Here is a 19,666-nt window from a genome sequence, read left to right as displayed (position 1 = left end):
TCTTCCCCATAAACCCTGGCCTGATAGAAATTATCTCACACCGTTGATAGCTCTGGTAAAACAGGTAAAATTTTATTCCAGCACCTTCAGATTCAAAGGGTTGGAAAAAGGTCCTAAAAAGACTATTCTGCTCCCCCATATCTGAAATGGCAGGTGGGATGAGTCTGTCCACATAAAAAGTCTGGCCAAAGGATGAAGTGTGGGTTGTACGGGGCTGCTCCCCAACACTTGGCTGCTTCTTGGTCACACAGGCACACCATTTTTTCACACTGGTCTGTCAGGTTATCTGCAAAAGAAAATGTAGGTGGAGGATGAGAGATTCTGTATTGGATGAAGGCAAGAAACAGTTTTAAGAGGAACAATTTCCTAAGAAAGCAATTTTTAGGGAACAGGGGCTGTGGGAGCACGGAGAAGGACCAACATGTTGTGTTGTGTGTGGATCTGACCCTCCCCTCTCCTGTCTCTGCCAACTGACCTTAGCTGTGACCAAGAGCATCAGAAAGTAGCAGCTAAATGTAAATAGACAATAGTTATAAAAATTTGCCCGGCACAGACCGCTCCCCGCCTCTAGAGCTGTGTGAACAATGGGGCTTTAGTTCAGTGGCCGAAGATAAAAAAGAAAATTAGTTTAGCTTAGCATGAGCCAAAAATATTCCATCTTCCCTCAGTCAGTCAACTTTGCTTTTAACCCCTTCCTCTGCACATCAGACCAATTTCAAAAGAAAAAAATGCTGCTTTGAAAGGAAGAGTCTCCTGGAGGGACATTCGGAAACCTGAGTGTACAGAAGCACCCACAGGGCATCCTTCACTGGTGCTCCGTGAGTTGCTCTGATCATGGCAGAGGAGCCAAGGAACTCCGCAGCAGGGTCAGGTACCTGATTTTTATGAGTCAGAAGCTAATGAAGCTGATCAAAACCATACATACAGCACTATTTCTAATGCAATTATACAACTACGTGACTAGGCAAGGACCATAAGGAACATCAGTGTAGCCACCATCAGGTGGCTACATTGCAGATGACTGATTTGGGGTTAATAAGCCCCATCTCACCTATAGGCAGCTTAAATGCAGTTGTTGGGCTCATATTATTTCAAAGCACAGTGCCTTGTTTACTTGAGGATTATCTAACATCCACCAAACCCTGCATTAGGCAAAGTTTAAAGTGTGACTTCGTGCCAGTGCACATGGGCTTTGCTCCAAAACCAACTGCAAAGAGTGCAGGAATCTTTCCAGATTTCAGTGGACTTTGCTGGATCAACCCTGTGTCTACTAAATAAGAAGAGACCATATTTCTTAAGCTTTGCTGAAGAGAATCACATGTTTCCCAGTGAAAAGTGTTTCAAGGGTCCCACCGATGAGGACTCAGCACTAAGTCAATTTTTTTCTTATCTACCAGTCCTGCCTGATTTTCTCGTTGCCCTCTAAGCCTTGAGTTCTTCCTGTGCTGTGCCAACCACTGTCAGTTTACTGTGAGTACAAGAGTCTGGGCTCGCAGTCATTTCTGTTAGAGCAGTATGAGTTTTTTGACCAGCCCCCACAACTTACAGCCTTTTCTGTATTCCAGATATTTATCGAATGGAATTCACCTACATGTGATGGCATATCAGGACTGAAAAATATGTTTTTGCCAATTTTTTTCATTCCACGAACAAAACTGTCTAATAGTAGCAAAAGGAGGAGAAGTCCCAGGTAAAATGAGTTTCTGTTTAATTTACCTGAAAATATCGGTGTTTATGATACAGTGCCAGGCAACAGGCATTTATTTCCTCTTGCATAGACAGGACAGTTCAAGCAGTTCTGCTGCTAATGTTTCTGGACATCACTACCCTAGGCCCAGCAAGCATGCCTGGAAATTTAATTCTTCATCCCTTTTGTTTTGAATGGATCAGACATTAGACCTTCACACCTCAGTAAAACCTGCTGTGCTGTAGCCCGGCTTAGGAAATTTGCCTTCAGAACCCATTCTATTGTTTCTCCCCATGGGGGATGTCAGGGGAAGTGAAGCCTGCTGAGGGCTTTCCAACAGTTGATGGATGCTCCTCAGGCCTTGCCTGGACATTAGTTAAGGAATTAATGGCATTGGTTTAACTAATGCTTGTTAGCCAGGTTGGAACAAATGCAGCCCAGTGCACTCTGCACGATATATATTGCACGTCTCATGGACTCGATGGTACCTTTCACATCCACAGCTAGGATTGTTCCTTCACAGCAAAAAGAAACAGGATTTTTTTTCTCATATCAAAATAGCTAGCAGAAAACATCAGCCAGCTATGGAAATACGGGTAGGTGGGAAGGAGAGCAGTTACACGTTAAAGCAACACATTCCTTAGCCAGTACTTTGTGTTTAATAGGTTGTTCTGGCACTTGGAAAAGAGCAACTGCAGATGTGTTGTACCACATCCTGTATCTGCTGGCACATTCTCAGCTGCTGCAGAGGCTGAGGACTGCACCAGTAGAACATGGTCTTCTGACAAGGTAGAAATAGTTTTTTAATGTTCAAGTAAGTAGTTTTGATGGTACAGGGACAACTTTCACTCTCACGTGTTGCTTTTCAAACTTTCGAAGTGTTCTACAATGGATTTTACCATCAGGGACTTTTTGGAGACGTAGAAATAGAAGTGACAAATTTGAAGACTCAAGTCATCTGGTGTCTGTCAAAACAAACTGGTGTGAGCCACTGACGGGTTGTGACTGTGCAATTCTAAGACCTTCCTGACTGTGTACCAGCTGTAGAGCTGAGCACAGCTTACACTTGCTGTGTGCCTGTGGCACTTGAGAGCATTCGACTCTGCAAGTTTCAAAATCTCTGCTGGAGCCCTCGGGCTTTAGGCTGGAGTCCCACATGAGGCAAAGATGCAGACTGGCACCCTATTTAACCTGTCTTAAAGACATGCATAATACTGTGGCTCTTCTCTAGTATATAAGTAGGTAAAGTAAGTATACTTTACTTCTCTAGTATATAAGGTAAGTAAAACCCTGAAGAGAGACGCTGGAGGGAGGGCCAAAACTGCCACGGGAAGACCACGCCTGCAGCAATGGTCACAGACAGACCCTTGCACGGCTTTGGGAAGGTGTCGGCAAGGAGCAGGTGTGCTTAATGTGGGTGGACAGAGAGCCTCCAGGGAGGCACCTGCATCCCTGCCAAACTGAGATGGCTTGTTGGCTCCATGGCCCCTGCTCCCGCTCTTCAGCCTGGGGAGGACTCAGGTTGCCTGGGATGGGTGATGCTGGGGCTCCAGCCTTCCTCCCAGCTCCAACTGGGGACTCCTGGCGAGCCTAGTGACCCAGGCAAAGCATGGAAAGAGAGCTCGGAGAACAAACATTGCCCAAAGCAGCTTTAAAACCATCTCAGCATACACAGATCTACTTCTGAAGCCCACAAAACTCTTAGGTAGGCCTATGCCCCTGCAGAGGAGGGAGTGGAACAAACCCAAGGCGAGCGAGCATTTCCTTACCACACCGCACGGCGTTCTGCTCACATGCCCACTGGTACCGCTGCGCCTTGGGGCTGCAGCCTGCCTTCTCTGCCTTGTCATAGCAGCAGTCATGCCTGTGGCAGCACCTGGGACAGAATAAAAGGTAGAGTTTGGGCTCAGGCATCCTGCATGTTTTGCTCAGGGTGTTTGCACATACTCCAGGAGTGCTCCACTCACACACCACTTACAACAGCAGTGTTTGCCCCAGCCTGTCAGTAAATTGTCTGTTGATGAACCAAGCATCCTGCCATCTCTTTGAAAGCTCATATGGCTCTGGAGCTCATTAATGCTGTATTTTCTCCCATGACCAGTGTGCTTCTTCCTGTGAGCTTTTGCCCTCAGAAAGGCAGGTGTGGTCAACACATGGTAACCCCACTCACTGAAACGGAGTTGAAGTGTTACTATGAGGTGCATGACCATGGCTCACCAGCTTAGACCCATCTCAGAATTTGCAGTGGGGATGTTTTTTGTCTTCCTCAGCATCACCAAGCAGCTTTGTCTCTTCAGTTCACCTGGATCTGCCACGTGCTCTTTGGCTCATCCAGTTTCTGAGAACTGGCTACAAACTCATCAGCCTCAACGATGGGATTCATACCAGTTAACTTCAGATCCTTAAATGTAAAGATCTCCATCTAAGGCATTGATCTATACTGCTTTTATGCATGTCTGTGACACAGTTCATATTATCGTGCTGCAGAGATCTAACGTGGGTGAAAAACATTGCATTTGAACGTGCAATTGCTTCTCATTGACCATAGAGGGGGCTGAGGATGACCAGCTCAGCTGATGATATCTGTCCTACAGATTGTGAGGTAAGTCCCACTATCTATTACTTCAGAAAACTTGATAGAAAACTTGACCCCACTTGAATTTTATTCTGGTAGTTTAGTGACTCAAAATACAATGAGAAAAGATTCAGCACTGAGAGAGTTTCTCTTCCAGATAGCGAAGGCTGGTTGAGCAAAGATGCGAGGTCAGAGGCTGGAGCCAGAGAGGAATGAGCTCCTGCATTTCCAGAAGCAAGATCACTGGGACTCTACAGAGAAACGGCTCTACTAATCAGGAAGCATTGAGGCAGGCTGATCTTAGGGGTAAATGAAGAGCAGACAGCTTTTAGAGAAGCTCTTGAGTCCTAGATGTGAATGTCTTCAAGACGTGGATGAGCAGGCCAAAAGGGAGCATGGCTGTGCTGGCTGCCCAAATCCAGCTGAAGACCTTCATCATTATCTTCAAGGCCTGAGGCCAGTGTACCTGAAAAGCCAAGAACAGTCTGTGATCCACTCTGGGACCCACCATCCCTCTGGAAAAGTGGAAAAACCCTGAGAGAATGATAAAGGTCGCTTGTGCAGGAAGTGGGGCTTCTCCGGAGACCCACTGGGAGCTGCCAGTACCTTACCCAAGAGCTCAGGAACACCATGAACTTCATCACCCTCTGCTGCAGGAGGATTTTGCCTTTTTAGAAATTGGTTTATGGATATGAGGGCTGGTGGGCTGTGTGAGGTATAAAGCCCAGGGAAAAATCCCAACGATTTTTGAAGTGCAAAGAAGAAGATCCACCACTGATGCAAATTCTAAAAAAATGAACTGGAACTAGATCAGGTGAATCATGTGAAAGAGACAACAGAATCAGACCAGTCAGATCAAATTCAGCCTTCTAGTAACCCCTGTGATTACACAGAAGCTGAATTTAGTCCAGTGTGCTTTCCCTACTGACTGAGCTCCCAATTTAGTAGTTCAAGTAGCAATTTCATCCCACAGCTGAGTCTGCGAACTAAATGCCTTTTTTTTTTCTCAGCTTGCAAAGATGAAACCTGTGTGATGATTACAACCACACTACTCCCTGCTTTGGGAAACCTAGAAATGTAAGTTAGCATTAGCAGACTAGTATCTCCCTCCATGTCAACTCCTCCGAAGAACTTCAGAATGGGACTAAATGCTATGGGATATACGTATCTAGAAGATGTTTTCCCATGAGGAGTTACAGCAATGGCTGTAATTGAGAAGACCTTATTCAGCTCATGGAACCAGTTCTGTTGGACATGATGGCAGTAACAGGTTGTGGGTCAGATCTTTGTTGGTTCAGTAACACCTCACTCCTGCACTTGTCCTGAAGATGTTAGAATTGAAAGGCCAAAGGAGAGAAGAATTCACAGTCTTGGGGAAAGTGTGAAAGTCCCAGCTTTCTCCAACGTATGAGTCCCTATGCAATGTCCCATATGATACGACTGGGATGGACTACAGCACTGAGCTACAACTGGGACACGTGGCATCTGGAGGAGTTGCTGTAGCCGAGGGCATCCTGGCTAGCATACCTGAAGCTGCAGCACAGCCTCATCCGTCCTCAGGGAGGTAAATGGCAGAGCAGTCCCATCATGGATGTCTCATATATGGGACGCAGAGCACAAGAGGCCATGGTGGAGAGCCACGAATCAGGCTGATCTGAGGCAGAGTGGCAGCAGTAGAAATTGTAGGGTGAGGTCTGAAGAGTGGCTCAGCAGTCAAATCAGTTGGTGTCAGCAGTGGAGGAGTGTGGGGAGGAGGCACAACACAAAGATAGGCAAAGGGAGGAGTTAGGAGCCTGCGGGCCAAGGGAATGAAATTGCTCTTCAGGGAGAGACAGAGGGAATGAACACAAAAAGAGATAGGAAAAGAAGTGAGAACAAATCTTGGAGGGGACGAAAGATGGTCTGTGAATCAGGCAGGACGAGCAAATAAGCACTAGAGAGGTGTGCTACCTAGCTGTGAGAACTCGTGCTCTTTAGGTGGCTTGGCAAAATCAGGGGGATTGCATAAATTCTGCAGGACTGCGGGATTTGAGGCACAATTCTGCTTCCCCTTACACCAGTTCCTCCTGATGATACCCATGACTGCAGAGGGGTGACACGTAGCTTACACCAACAAAAAGCAAGAAGACTTTGGCTCATATGTTACAAACATCTCTTTCAGATGCTCTGCAAGAACTGCCAGGGATTGAAGAGTGAGGAAACCTATCCTTGTCCTTTGCCACCTTTGATGGTCCCATCCTGTTTGGAAATGCCCTTTCCTGCACCTGGGTCAGAGCGTGGTGTTAAGCTTTTAATAACCTGCTGATGCTCGGTTAGACCAACGCAAACAGTCAGCCAACACTGGCAGAGCACTGGTCAACATGTATGGAAAACAAATACAACCGTGTCCTCTCGCTAGTAAGCAACCTATTCATCACATCTGGGCTACTGAGACAGCCCTAATGGCTACAGAAAGCTCTGGCTGGCCCTCAGGGATCAGCTGGCCAGACCCCTGCCGTTGAGCAAATGCCATTAAGGTAAGAATTTGTCACGCTGTGTTTGTCACAACGTTTGTGTTAACAGCACAGCCACCACTGTGCGTCCTTTTGTCTTGCTTTAACTCAGCAACTGAGAGGAAATCTTACTCTTCCTTATGAGTTTGCCAGGACTGAGCCATATATGCCACCTTGCCTTTCATGGCATTTGGTGTTTTCAGGGAGTTGCTGAGCACCTTCCAGTCCTGCGTTACAAAATGGGTTCTGCAGCAACCCAGGGGAACAGAAAGGGGAAGGAGAAACAAATCTATTGACTTTATGTGGAAGAGATGCCATTAGTCTCTAAGTGATGGGCCTGTGAGAGTGGAACAAAGGGAAAAGGTAATTACTGACAACTCCACATCAAAGACAGTGTGTGAAATAAACCTTATAAAAGGATTACCCACTCCACAGCTTTTTTGCTCTTCCCATAAAAGAGAGGTGCTTAGAAGCACTCTAGCCCTGTCTAGACAGATTGAATTACTCACAAGAAAATTACTCCTTTTGTAGGGGTCTCAGTAACAAACACAGCGGTGTCAAGGGGGTGAGTCATTTCAAACAGTGTTTGTCACTCAAGGCCAGTAGTTTTACTACTCTGCTTCTCTGGTTTTTAGAATGGCAAATATGGGAAATAATGTGGTCGCTTTGATGGGCATAGGGTATTCAACCACACTGATTTTTGCAGCAGTTCTCAGTAACAGATATCAGAAGATTCCTTTAGGAAACATAAATTGGAAAATTTTAGGGTTAAATCTAGTAGGGGCATTGCCGATTCTTGCAGCCTAAGAACCTAACTAACAATGTTTCTGGGGGGCTTTTTTTGCAGCCAAGCACTGCAGCTAAGGAATAATAATGGATGCACTTAAATGATCAAGCTTCCTCTTTACAAACTATCTGGTATTGTGAGGCATTTCCAGTTGCAGAGTCTCGTTTTCTGCCGTTAGGATAAAATCCACATCCCATGGAAATAAAACAGTGGTAGAAACACCGGCTGACAAACACGTGGCCATATTTTACTCTGTGTCTCTTTTTCAGTAATGCTGACCACTCATATCTCCCAGAGTCACTTAAAATTGGGGGGTCACCTAACATCTATGGAAGACAGCTTTTAGGTGACTCCTCCACCCAGCCCTTCGGTAAAAGAAATACTCCAAATTAATGAAGTCATGTTTTACTTTAAAGACTTATTTAAAGACTGATTACAAGAGTTGATAACAAAAATAATAAATACATTTACAGACACTGCTGTAGGTGGTGATAAGCAGGTCAAGAAGTATTACTAAAGATTAAAAGAAGTCTCTACACCTGAAAGCTATGACACTTTGTAGGCAGTTACTCATTATTTGCAAGTCCTGTATTGACTGTTTCATAGACTAAATGTTTCATAGGTACAAACCAGGGATGTGAAGAGAGGGCTTTGGGAGTGAAATGTCTCTCTGCATTAATGAAGACATCTCCGCTAGTTTTAGGGGACACTTGCTCTTTTATGCCCACAGAGGAGTTGGCTTTTAATGTTGGCATCTTTTCCTCCTTTTTTCCCTTTTTCTGTCCTGCCGATTCAGCAAAAGTTTGGTTTTGTAGCAGTGTAAAATGTCTCCAATGGCTGGATACTCTGCAAAGCTCAGTTTCCTTCCCAGTGAGCTGCACGCTGCCTTCACTCCTGCCTTCACTCCTGCCTATCGGTAGCACCTGGCCTGTTGACTGTAGATAAACAAATAGACCTGTGTGCTCTGTCTTTGATGTTTAAAACCAGACAAGTCTGCAAATAAAAGGCTCAGGAGCACACAAGAGTCCATCATGCTCAAGATTTACATGTATGCTAACTGCAAAGTACAAGAAAGAAACCTTTGACTGCAACACTTCCTAGACTAATTGCTTTTAGCCTTGGGAATAACAAGCAGCATCTTCCCCACTAACAAAGAGGGGGGGAAATAACACCATGCTCTCCCTTATTGTTATTCTTCCTTGATTCAGTGTGAACTAACAGGCAATGAGGGCAACAGGTTTGATGACTCCTTGCAATGGTCTGGATTTCTTCCACAGGATAAACAGTGATATTCCCATCGCTGCCATTTTCAGGACCTGAGTGAAATAACTCTCCAAATATCTTGGTCAGTCCCCTTTTTTTTTTAGGCAGGGCTTGCTATCCATGAACAAACATGCAGCTATTTCATGAAATCATACCCTGGTTCCTCCTTCTCCCTCCACCTCACAGACTACCAGGTCCCAAGAGCTCTGCTCTCATTCAGAAGGTGGTTAAACCCTCACTGAAACCCCAGGTGATACGTGGGTCCTCACTCACAATTCCCCAGTGCTGTTCATACAGACTAAATCCCCCCTCCTCAAGGCAGTAACGGGCCCATGGAGGCACAGGAGTATGAACAGGGAAGAGTGGGGAGATCTGCACCGCTTCTGGATGCATAGGTGAGGTTCTTCTTACCAGTCTGTTTTATCTTTAGGCCAGCCTTGTCCTCCCAGTCCGCAGTAGCATCCATAGCCAATATATGCCAAGGGAGACCGTCCCGTGCCACACGATATAGCTCCTGCCAATTCAACGATTCCTCGGGTGTGCAGTGAATGGGATTTTCCCGGAGCACCCTTCCAAACTGCAAAGACAGGACATGGCTACACACAAGGATTAAACACACCTGACACTAAACTCCTTAAAGGGGGACTTTATTGGTTTTGACTGGTTGGTTGGGTGCAGCCTTAACAATTGAATTAGACATGAGATTCAGCCTGCAAAGGGGACTCTCTGCAGGGCCCTTACTTGAGGCCTGGGATGACCAGGAGGGAGATTCAGAAATACCCAAGCAGGCTATTTCTGCAGAGAGAGCTCAATTCAAGCAAGACTTACTAGCTTTGGTGTGCTAGCGGATGATTGCAGCTATATTGCACCTGGGAGAAGGCTGCCTGGTTTTGCACGTCGTGCCAGCTGGGCTTCACTGCACCCCAGAGCTCCCAAACCTGGGAAAGCTTACAGCTACGCTGTGGTCCCCCTAAGTGAGATGTGAAGCAGCAGAGGACAAGCACACAACTAGACCTAACCTGGGCTCTACAGAAAAAAAAAAAAAGGCTTCTATGTTGCCCAAGATGTCTTGTATTATCTACGTTTCCCCTATTATTCAGGATATTTTAACCCATTCTCCAGATGGCAAAAAGCTGACAGCACTATTAATTTGTGTAGAGGGATAGCCACAAGTCCCTGAACCTGTAAGGTATACTTTGTCAAGGATAGGACGCCCACGTTAGCCAAGATGTATGTATATCAGCTTTGAGTGTTTGGAAATGCTGGCAACACTTACATCCGCTTCTGTTATTACATTCCATTTAAGTCATAACATCAGGTTGGCTGCATTAATGTGGAAAAAAATAAGGAGCTCTGTGTCAGCTGAAGTGGGTGGATGGCCACCCAAACCCGTCTGGGGTTTTTTGAGTTACAGGTCTTCCAAACAGTGTTGTGATTTCACATGTTGATTCGCTGTTTTTTTAGAAACCACACGCTCTACCTTTCAGTAACTGTTGCGGAAACCAAGAGTACCCTACCCCTTAACAGCCAAACCCCTGTGATGCTCAGCTGCAAACTCTGATGCTCACCATGTTAACGATGGTCACAGATTGGAGTATCTCTTGCCTGGGTTTACTGTGAAGGACCAAGCTTTGCACTGTGCTATGGTGCACGGCAAAGCTACTCAGCCGTAGCACCAAACCCCTCAGACTGACCCTCTAACCCATCTGCTCGTCCCACCCGTGCACAGCCACTCCGAAAAGCCTACAGAGATGGGGACACTTGGTGGCACACTTGGATGGAGAAGGAGGTGATGCCTGGGAGCTGGGAACCCGCCACCGAAGTTGCCACCTGCCCCCGGCTATTGCAGCACGCTTGACCTCTTCAAAGTGCTGTGTAAACACAGACTAATTAATCCCCTAAACCACCCGAGGACTCAATACTATTATTAAAACAGTTGCTTTCCTTTTAAAACCTAATCCCCTTGCTTGGGCCTCTCCCTGCATCTCCTGGGCTGGCTCCCGCTCCTAGCCTGATCCAAACCCCAAGGCAAGGACAAGGAGGGTCTCTCCCCATGAAGGTCAAGGCAGGGCTTTGCTCCTTCTCTGCAGCCCAAGCCCCCAGCAGGAAAGAGTGTTGCCCTCCACCATTTCCCCCCCCCGCCACGGCGATCGGCACCTCGGGCTGTCCTGGCAATTGGGGTTTCCACACAGCCTCCTTCTGCTTCCCGGGGCATTCCTCGGGGATTAAAAGCACATTCCTGAAAAAGTAACCGCGCTGTTCACCTAAACACTACTTGAGTGTTCGGGTTTTGTGCTAAAAACACATTAGACGGGTGTTATTCGAAACTAAAGAGACGACCTATTTCCCTTCTCTAAACAGTGGGGCTCTGGAGTTAGAAGGGGGCTCTGCTCTCAGGCACCCCAGGGGAAATCACAAGCAGTGAGCTGCTCTGGATTTTGGGTTAAAAATCATGCTTTTTCAACCTGTTGCAGCATGCAGGACCTGAAAATGTTCCAATGAAGACAAAAACTTCTTTGTAGGCATTCAGGCCTCCTGATGAGCAGCTTGCCTTTTTTTTTTTTGCTGTCTTTCGCTGACCTCTTAAGCCAGGACTCAGCTGGACTTGGTCTGCTGGCCACTGGCTGAAAACGGCAGAGGCTGGTGTAAGGTAACTGCACCTCACCCAGAAGAAGAAAGGCCATTCTTCTTTTGGGGCTATCTCTGAGGATCAAGGAACTGTAATTACAGCGCAGAGCTGCTCGTGAAAGCAGAGAGAAAGCCCCAAAGGGAATTGAGCCCCAAAGAATCAATTAGTGTGCTTAGGGCTGCGTGCTCCGCAAGAGCTTGAAATAACGTGGACATCCGGGCAGCCTCTGATGTTCCTGTTTCGTTCTTTGAAAGCTGGCTGGGTTTTGAGCTGATGGTGGATCGCTGCAGCTGAAACATCAGCCCCAGCAAGCACATTTCAATATTCAGGTGCTCAGCTAATAACTTGACCAAGAACTGAAATTGCTTTTTCTACACTGGGCAGCCAAGCCAACGCAGCTGGGAAAGCCTTGGAAAAGCCTGAGTCTCCACAGCAGCCAGCATTTAGCCACATCTCCCATTAGGAGCATGTTCAATCATTAGTTCTATTACTAACGGGGCACCTTAGCAGAGGACATACCTGCAGGGAGGCGAGTGGAGGTGGGTCTGACAACCTCCACTTTCTATTTCCTGCTTAAAGGAGCTGCCTTTGCTGTAGATTAAGGCAAGGTTTGGGTTTTATTTTAAAACTGTCCAGCAGGTATAACCTCAGACCTGCCAGTTTAGTGTCATGTTGCCGCTGTGTGTAGTTTCTCTATGTTAGCAGATATTTATGGCTTTTTTTAAAGGCTTTTTTTAAAAATTATTATTATTTTAAATTCAGATGAATTGAAAACTGCTTAATCCATGGTTGCTGTTAGAAAAAAAAAAGAGTATTTAAGAGGGTATTTCTATGAAGAAACACAGACGTCGACAACTTTGTAACAGAAAACTATTCAAAAAGAAAATGTCCCGTGTTTATAGAGCCCCGGCTATGTGAACCACCAGGGCAGCGAAGCGGGCAGGCAGCTCACTTGCACAGCCCCTCGCTATTAAGTTGCAAAGAGTTGAGCAGCGCTTTTATCCCTCACTTGGCCAAACCACACCGAGGTACCTGCCACGAAGCCGGCGAAGCCGACGGCGAGGGGAGAAGCCGTCCCGGGATGGGGGGAGGCATGGGGAGGTAGAGGCACCGAGAGGTGGTACTCACCTGCCTGAAGCAGCAGCAGCAGCAGCAGCAGGTGGGAGCCCATGGGCAGATCGCTCCCGTACGTGGGGTTCAGCCACGGGTACAGCCGGCAGCGCCTCGCCACGCTGCCAAGCCGAGGTGTGGTGTGTGCTTAACAATCCTCCCCGGCCGCTGCTCCAGGGCTTATATATACATGGCTCTGAGCCCATCCGAAGTGAAACACCCTCTCCCGCGATGTCCCCGAGCCCCAGCCCGTGTCCAGTCTGTCCCCGCAGCGGGCTCCTTGCTGCGTGGGGAGAGGGCGAGGGCTGGCTCTGTTTGCTGAGCATCACCTTTGGGAGGGAGGGGCTGCTGGAAGGGCATTAGGCTGGCGGTCCCCGAGACAGCCTGAGACACCCAGGCACTAAGCTGGGCTCCTTCTTTAAGCTGTTTGCTTACAGACCCTGGTTAACCTCTGAGGAGCTGTGGAAAAGGGAAGCCTGCAACTGGGCTTTCTGTGGCTTGGGCTCGCTGCTGTGGCAAGGATTTTCTCTTTTTATAGATCACTCTTTCCAGGGTAATTATTTTTTTTTTAAATTATTTTAAGACTGATTATTTTTCACATTTAAAAAAGAAGAGACAAAACTATAAAAATCCAACAGAAAGAATACTGTTAGCTGCAAGTATCTAATTATAAACTGACCAACAGAGCTAATTCTGCGCCACTCCCAAGGGAAAAATACCCTCTCAGCCTGTTGCTGCACCTGACCGAGACCTGATGTCTTGAAGACTCATCAGCATGAGGGCCCCAGCCACGGCAAGAGACCAGGGGTTGTGGACAGTCCCCCGGGGCCAGCCACGCTCTGGTCACACTGGGCAGAGGGATCGGTGAGGTGGCCACCCTGTCAGCCAGCCTCCGCTTGTGCGGAGCAGCAGGCAGCGTGAGCGGGAGGGACGGCCACGGTTGTTTGGCCTTTGAGGTTGAAACAACTTCACCCAGCACTCCAGGGCTTTAAACACCTGCCTTGCTTGGTACAGCAACCTTGGCGGGGTCTAAGCAGCTGCCCCTTCCCCAGTGTGGGCCTGATGGGCAGGGCTGGCTGCTCTGTTGGGAGAGGGAGAGGAGGGGATGAAGGCTGCTTGCCCCTTCCCCTTGCACAACCTGGCTCCTTCTCAGCAGCACCCCTTGCCTGAGTTCCCCATGGTAAAGCTGTGCCTCCCTTCTTTATGGCGTGGTTTTAAATATTTGCTTGCTAAATATTGGTACTCAAATCAAAGGTCAGCAGCAAGTCATTTATGGGGCTGCCTTCTGCTGAGACCAGCCCCGCCGCAGCAGCCAGCACTCTTCACCGAGCAAGTTTTCAAGATAGAGCATATATATCGGGTGCCTTTGATACAGGACAAAGGAGAAGGCAGAACTGGGCAAATCTCATGACAACTGTGAGCCCAAAATCCCCTGCCCACCACGGTGCCCGTGTGCTGGCAGAAGGGGAGGGAGGAGGGCGAGGGGAGCACACGGCTCACCCAGCTGCTCCAGCCCCAGCTCCTCCGCAGCATCAGAGGGGCTCAGGAGGAGCTGCACAGCTTACACCTCCTCCCTCGGAAACTCCCTTCAGTAATAACACATTTACTCAAGTAATAATGCCAAATCCTATGTACGTAAGCTGGCTAATATTTAACCTGAAGAATATAAGTTTGTGGAAGGAGGGTGCTGGAGAGCGGGTGTGCTGTATTCGAGGGCTCTGTGGATGCAGGTCCTCAAAATTGGAAGTGCAAAGAAGAAGGCAGGCTTTGAAGCACGGTGGGGGACCTGGCTGAACAGGGCACTTTGTTAGAGTAAGCTCCATCCTTGACAGATACCTGGTGGGCTCCGTTCTTAAGTGGGGACCAAAGGGAAGTTGTAAGGAACCTCTGCAGCTGCTTTACAGGATTCCCGGGGTCCCCAAGGGAACTGCCTTCAAGTACCAAAAGTGTCTACTCTATGACTTGGATTTATCAGTCCTTTGGGTTTAAAAACCTGTGTTTAGTCTTGTTCTTTCAGAACCACTCCACAGTAATATCACAGAATCATTCAGGTTGGAAAAGACCCTCGGGATCATCGAGTCCAACCCTCAGCCCGACTCTACAAAGTTCTCCCCTACACCACATCCCCCAACAGCTCATCCAAACGGCCCTTAAACACACCCAGGGATGGGGACTCCACCCCCTCCCTGGGCAGCCTATTCCACTCTCTGACCACTCTTTTGGTGATACATTTTTTCCTCATGTCCAGTCTGAACCTCCCCTGTTGCAGTTTAAAGCCGTTCCCTCTCGTTCTGTCACTAATCACCTGTGAGAAGAGACCAGCACCAACCTCTCTACAATGTCCTTTCAGGGAGCTGTAGAGAGTGATGAGGTCTCCCCTCAGCCTTCTCCTCCTCACACTGAACAGTCCCTTTCAAAGCCTTCCTGAATTACAAACCTGACCAAAACAGGCATTACACATTTCCAGACCACAAATTAATTCTGTTCTACCCTTTCTCACAGCCCCTAAATAATAGATGAGCTTTTTGTCCCCCATTCAGCAATAAATACAAAATAAATACATACTCCTTTGATAGCCAAATGTATCTGCAATGTTTGAAGACGACTTCTGCAGGATATCAGGGAAGGATGCCCAAATTCAGCCTTAAAATTCAGCAGAATTAATGTATTGTTTCCTTATGATTGTTTCACACTGCCGACAGGTCAAGTTTGTCACTTATCTGTGCAGTTATTGATTACTGTTGCCTAAATGAATCAGCATATTAAATAGTATTAAGTGTATTAAATAGTATTAAGTGCTAATTGTGGTCTTACTATGTTATGGCAAGTGCACTGGGGTCATGAGGGCATTTTTACTACTCTTCAGGGAAACAAAATGCATTCCCTGATCCCACCCCTTCACGTGCATTTGCATGTTACCTGCTCGAGCTCCATTTCTCACTTGCAGTAGCACAAGGCAGCGCACGAGGGTGTTGCATATTGTCTCAGCAAGCTCAGCTGTACAGACTACTGCCTCCCCGAAACTGCACGCACAACAAACTGACTTTGAGCCTTCCTGTTGTTGAAAGACACTATTAGGGAAAAGTCTTCAGTTGAAGGGGAGAATTTATAAGGACTCCACAGTTTTTAACAGTGTTTATCCTACCAGGTTCAAGATGTCAGATCTTCCTGTAGAAACCGGGCTGTCCTTCATCCCATAGAGGCTGTTCTTCCTCAAATGAAATACCCAGCCATCGCTGTGGATGTCACCACCAACCACAAGAAGAGGTCTCTGCTCAGCACCAGCAGATTCAGCGATGCTTTTGCTGCCCAGGCCGAGGGTTTTTCCTAGGAGGGGCAGAGGAAGCTTTCTTGCAATACGATGGGTGTTAGAGGTTCCCTAAAGGAACTGCCCCCCCCCCAAGACTGGTTTCTAGAAGGATGACTAAAGACACTCAAGGATACAGAATGGCAGTTTGGGTAGTGGGAGTTAGAAGAGAAAATCAGTTCTAGAGAGAAACAAACTCCCCATTACCTGTCCAGAGGAAAAAAAAAATAAATCTAAGACTGCTACATGATTTGTGGTGACATAATCAGTTACAGAAACAATAGAGTTAATATAGCAACACAATAAGTAAGCAGTCTTATTTAATATTGTCTTGCATGGAAGGTCTGTCCGTGCTTTAGTGATGATACAAACTTTGATGAGGAAAGACAACATTATTATTTCCAGTTTATAACTGATCCCCAAAAGGAAAGTTTTAAAAGTGGCTCCAGGTTTGGGGGTGTCCAGGGTGTCTCTCCTTGAGCTTCACTGCTGCTGTGTGCCGGGTCTCATCTTGACAGTGGTGGTTTTGAATTAGTGAAGCTGGATGGCTCCAGCCTGCCACACCCTCTCAAAGCCAGTGCCTGCTTCTGTCTGTAGTCAGTCTCACACACACATACACCTCATGGGATGAAGGAGTAAGGCCACCTTTCTCAGGCTTTTGCTGTTGCAGTTTTCTCCCAGCACAGTCTCAGAAGGTGCTGTCTCCTGAGCTGACTGTGGGGGACCTTCCCCTCTGAAGTCATTTCTACATAAAATCTTCCCCTTCTGCACACTTGCTTGCACTCCTCCCTTGTGGTCTACACATATAACGCTGCTGGAAGGAAGGCTGGAATGAGTTCTGTGCTTGGGAGAAAGGAAATGATAGCTAGTTGAAGCAGGTGGGTGATGTGAGATGCTGAGGGAGCGGTAGCTTCTGCCTTATTAACATCACTGGATGTGGGGTAAACATTGGGGGTCACATGCTAGGGAAGAGCTCCGCCACGCCGGCAGGCTGCCCGTCCCTCCTCACAGCTGCCTCCAGCCCTCGGGAGCATCTGCGAGCACTCCAGCTCCGTTCATAACACACGACACTCAGAGCCACATCCCTTCACGTATCCCTGCCCCAAGGCATGGGGAGAGGAGACACAACCCATGGAAGGGAGATGGGGTGCAGGTGCCCCCTCGTTGTCCTCCTGCTTTCTCATTAAGTGGCGAGAGGCTGTGAGGGAGCGCAGTCACTGCAGGGAGGGACAGGCCCAGCCGCCTCATTCTCTCGTCACTAGAAACATCAAGGTTTTTCTGACTTTAACAGTCTTCTTATCCCAAGTGCTAGTGACACCATTTGTTATGCTGAGGCCTTCAGAAGTTTGGTCTGCCCCTTTTGCTGCAGAGCACGCAGTCGTTCTGCTGTTCTCTCAGGAACATCCAGAAACCGTCGGGCTTCGGTGGACATCCCATAACCATCTGCCAGGGCAACGGGGCCATGACTCTGAAGAGATTTTCAAGACTGCAATGTCCCTTGGCCACAGGTAGCCAGGACATCAGGAATGCAGCATGCCCTGGTAGTGTGGAGAACGCTGCCATCACCGCCTTAGGTTATGAGATCCACCAAGAGGCTGGGCTGCTTCATCTGACAGGAAGCCCAGGGAACACACACACACAAAGATGAACATACACTCTAAGATTCCAGACAAGTTCCTGAAATGCTCTGAGTTCCCTGAAAAGGAATGGCTAAAATAAATGCCTGTGTCTATTTAACAAGAACCCCTGCCAGAAACAAACCTGGAAGACCCATGGTACCAGACACCAAGATTCATGATCCTCATGAAGACTCTGAAGCCCACAAAAATAGTTGTTTTGATGTGTTGGTGTTTTGAAGTCTGTTGTTTAAATTAATGGGCAGCCTTCAACAGAGCAAAATTACATTTTTTGTTTCTAGCTGTAAAGCTAAAATGTAAACAGAGGTGTGTTCATAGCTCCTTCTGGGAGACGGCGGAAGGGATGGCCGGGGTGGGGAAGGTGTAACACAGGTCAGGAGCACGTAAAATTCTCAGTCCACCTTTGCAAGTACATTTCAACCCTGACTACTCTAGACCACCACCTTCACACAGCTCTGCCAGTATATTCCAGTGCTGCCGATCCACGCAGCCTGTGTGCACTGGGACATCTCCTCCAAATGCTGTCTGCTTTAGCTTCTCATTTCCCCATTGTTCAGGCTTCATTTTCCTCTTTTCAACTGCTTCTGCACTTGCCATCTCACATCTCTCTCCTTCTACCTTTTGTCCAACCTACCACTTTCAGCAACAACATCATGAATAGCTTGAAGACTCACGCCGGTACTGTCTCAAGGTACCTACAGAGACAGAAAAGTGCTTTTTTATTTAAGGCCTCCATTCATAACACCAGTTGGTCCTGTCTAGATCATGGAGCACTTGGGAGCTCTGAATATTCCACTTCTAAGAGGACGGGCGATTAGAGACTCCCTGAAGAAAAGAGGATATATGTTACACTACCTCCGCTCCATTATCCAGACTGCTTTATTAGGATGCAACCAGTGTGCAGACTAGTGTCCTTTTATGCTTGATATCCGAGTATATAAAGCCAATAATGGGCTAAACTTTAGGTGGTGTTGCTACTCCTACAGGAAATGTGAAATCAAGCATTCCCTGAAGGTATTGCTGTGATGATTCATAATCTGCTTGCCTGTAGCCCTGTTGAAGGTTGGCCATGAGCTAAAGGTTACTGCTGCAGATTTATTAGAAGAGAGACTGGAGAACAAGGGTTTAGCTGCTCTCTTCTCTTAACATCAACCAGCACTGCGCATGGCAAGTTTTTAAGCATTCCTGGAAACCCTCTGCTCTTCATCAGACCAGGGTTTTGTTAACCCACACAGAGACATACGACCAAGCTTATATTGATTAAAGTACCCTATTGGGAAACTCTTCTTTACTATTTCCCCCATCACAATCTGAATTACCAAGCCTAAATGCAAATACTATAACTTAGACAGTTAATATCCTTCCACAGGCCCTTCAAAACCTCTCTCTTTGTATACATGTAGACACCCCTGCACCAACACTCCACTACTACTACCACTACTTTGTTTTTGTTTCGTGACTCATCACCTCTTCACTGCTGTGGAAATTGTTGTCTTCTGGGTTTCATACTTGGTATATTAAAAGGTTTGGAAAAAAGAAAAGGAAAAAACATAAGGTCAGAGAAAAGAGCTCCACCTTTCAGGAAGAAGAGAGGAAATGGCTCTGCAATTTGTTCTGCTGGGTTGGCAGCACTCTGAGTTGGTCACTGTGGTCACTGAGCTGGTTTGTGTTTCTCTCCTGTCTGCCCAGCCCCCAGCTGAGGGCATGCTGCGTGTCCTACATCTCCTCTTCAGGCTTTCTGCTTGTCGTGGGTAAATTACCACATTTGTGGTTCAGTGCCAGTCCTTTTCTTCCTTACATGACAAGGATTTATCTGATCAAAGCCTGTACCTTTGCTCCTGAGGACAGGTTAGGTGAGGGCTGGATGCTGCTGTGCTCTGAATGCTGAATAGCTTAGTGCCTTGTGTGACCAACAGCCCTCAAGCCACAGTGAGGAACACGGGAAGCTTCCAGCCCCATCGAGATCTCCTCAACTCCCAGTAAAACTGCCTCTTTTGTGTTCATCAGCAAATAATCCTGATGAGACCTTTTTGTTACGATTTCATGTAGTCTTCCTCTTACAAGCATAGGAAAATTCCAACCTTTACCTGGCTCTCCTGCCTGTTTCTCATATCAGTCCCAGTACTTACAGGACCATGCTGAAGGAGATAGATAGCGTAATTATAATTTTAAGTGCTAA

General features: G+C 47.2%; 1 protein-coding gene across 2 annotated transcripts; it reads right to left on the bottom strand.

The window, feature by feature from the left end:
• Nucleotides 1-51: 51 nt before the first annotated feature.
• Nucleotides 52-19,186, bottom strand: LOC141916089 (phospholipase A2-like). Of its 2 annotated transcripts, XM_074808194.1 has the most exons (6): nucleotides 19,063-19,186; nucleotides 15,689-17,546; nucleotides 15,463-15,598; nucleotides 9,216-9,381; nucleotides 3,457-3,563; nucleotides 52-286 (listed from the first exon to the last, which is right to left on the bottom strand). In XM_074808194.1, the coding sequence occupies exons 2-6, from the start codon at nucleotides 15,734-15,736 to the stop codon at nucleotides 123-125; spliced, it is 621 nt and encodes a 206-aa protein (XP_074664295.1). In that variant the 5' UTR covers nucleotides 15,737-17,546; nucleotides 19,063-19,186; the 3' UTR covers nucleotides 52-122. The 2 variants fall into 2 exon arrangements, with proteins under 2 accessions (XP_074664295.1, XP_074664303.1); XM_074808202.1 differs by lacking the exons at nucleotides 9,216-9,381; nucleotides 15,463-15,598; nucleotides 15,689-17,546; nucleotides 19,063-19,186 and adding an exon at nucleotides 12,562-13,409.
• Between the last annotated feature and the right edge of the window lie 480 nt (nucleotides 19,187-19,666).

This window comes from Strix aluco, chromosome 2, assembly GCF_031877795.1.
Source record: "Strix aluco isolate bStrAlu1 chromosome 2, bStrAlu1.hap1, whole genome shotgun sequence".
NCBI classification, from domain to species: Eukaryota; Metazoa; Chordata; class Aves; order Strigiformes; family Strigidae; genus Strix; species Strix aluco.
Note: the sequence above shows the minus strand (reverse complement) of the source record. Positions and strands in the feature narration are given on the sequence as shown.

What these genes read in the sequence shown, in the direction of transcription:
- LOC141916089 (XM_074808194.1), bottom strand. Translation starts at nt 15,736, where the DNA reads ATGAAGGACAGCCCGGTTTCTACAGGAAGATCTGACATCTTGAACCTG. An exon ending in GAGAAATGGAGCTCGAGCAG is followed by an intron (nt 9,382 to 15,462) that starts GTAACATGCAAA and finishes CTGTCTTTGCAG; the next exon opens with TTTGGAAGGGTGCTCCGGGA. An exon ending in CCTAAAGATAAAACAGACTG is followed by an intron (nt 3,564 to 9,215) that starts GTAAGAAGAACC and finishes ATTCTGTCCCAG; the next exon opens with GTGCTGCCACAGGCATGACT.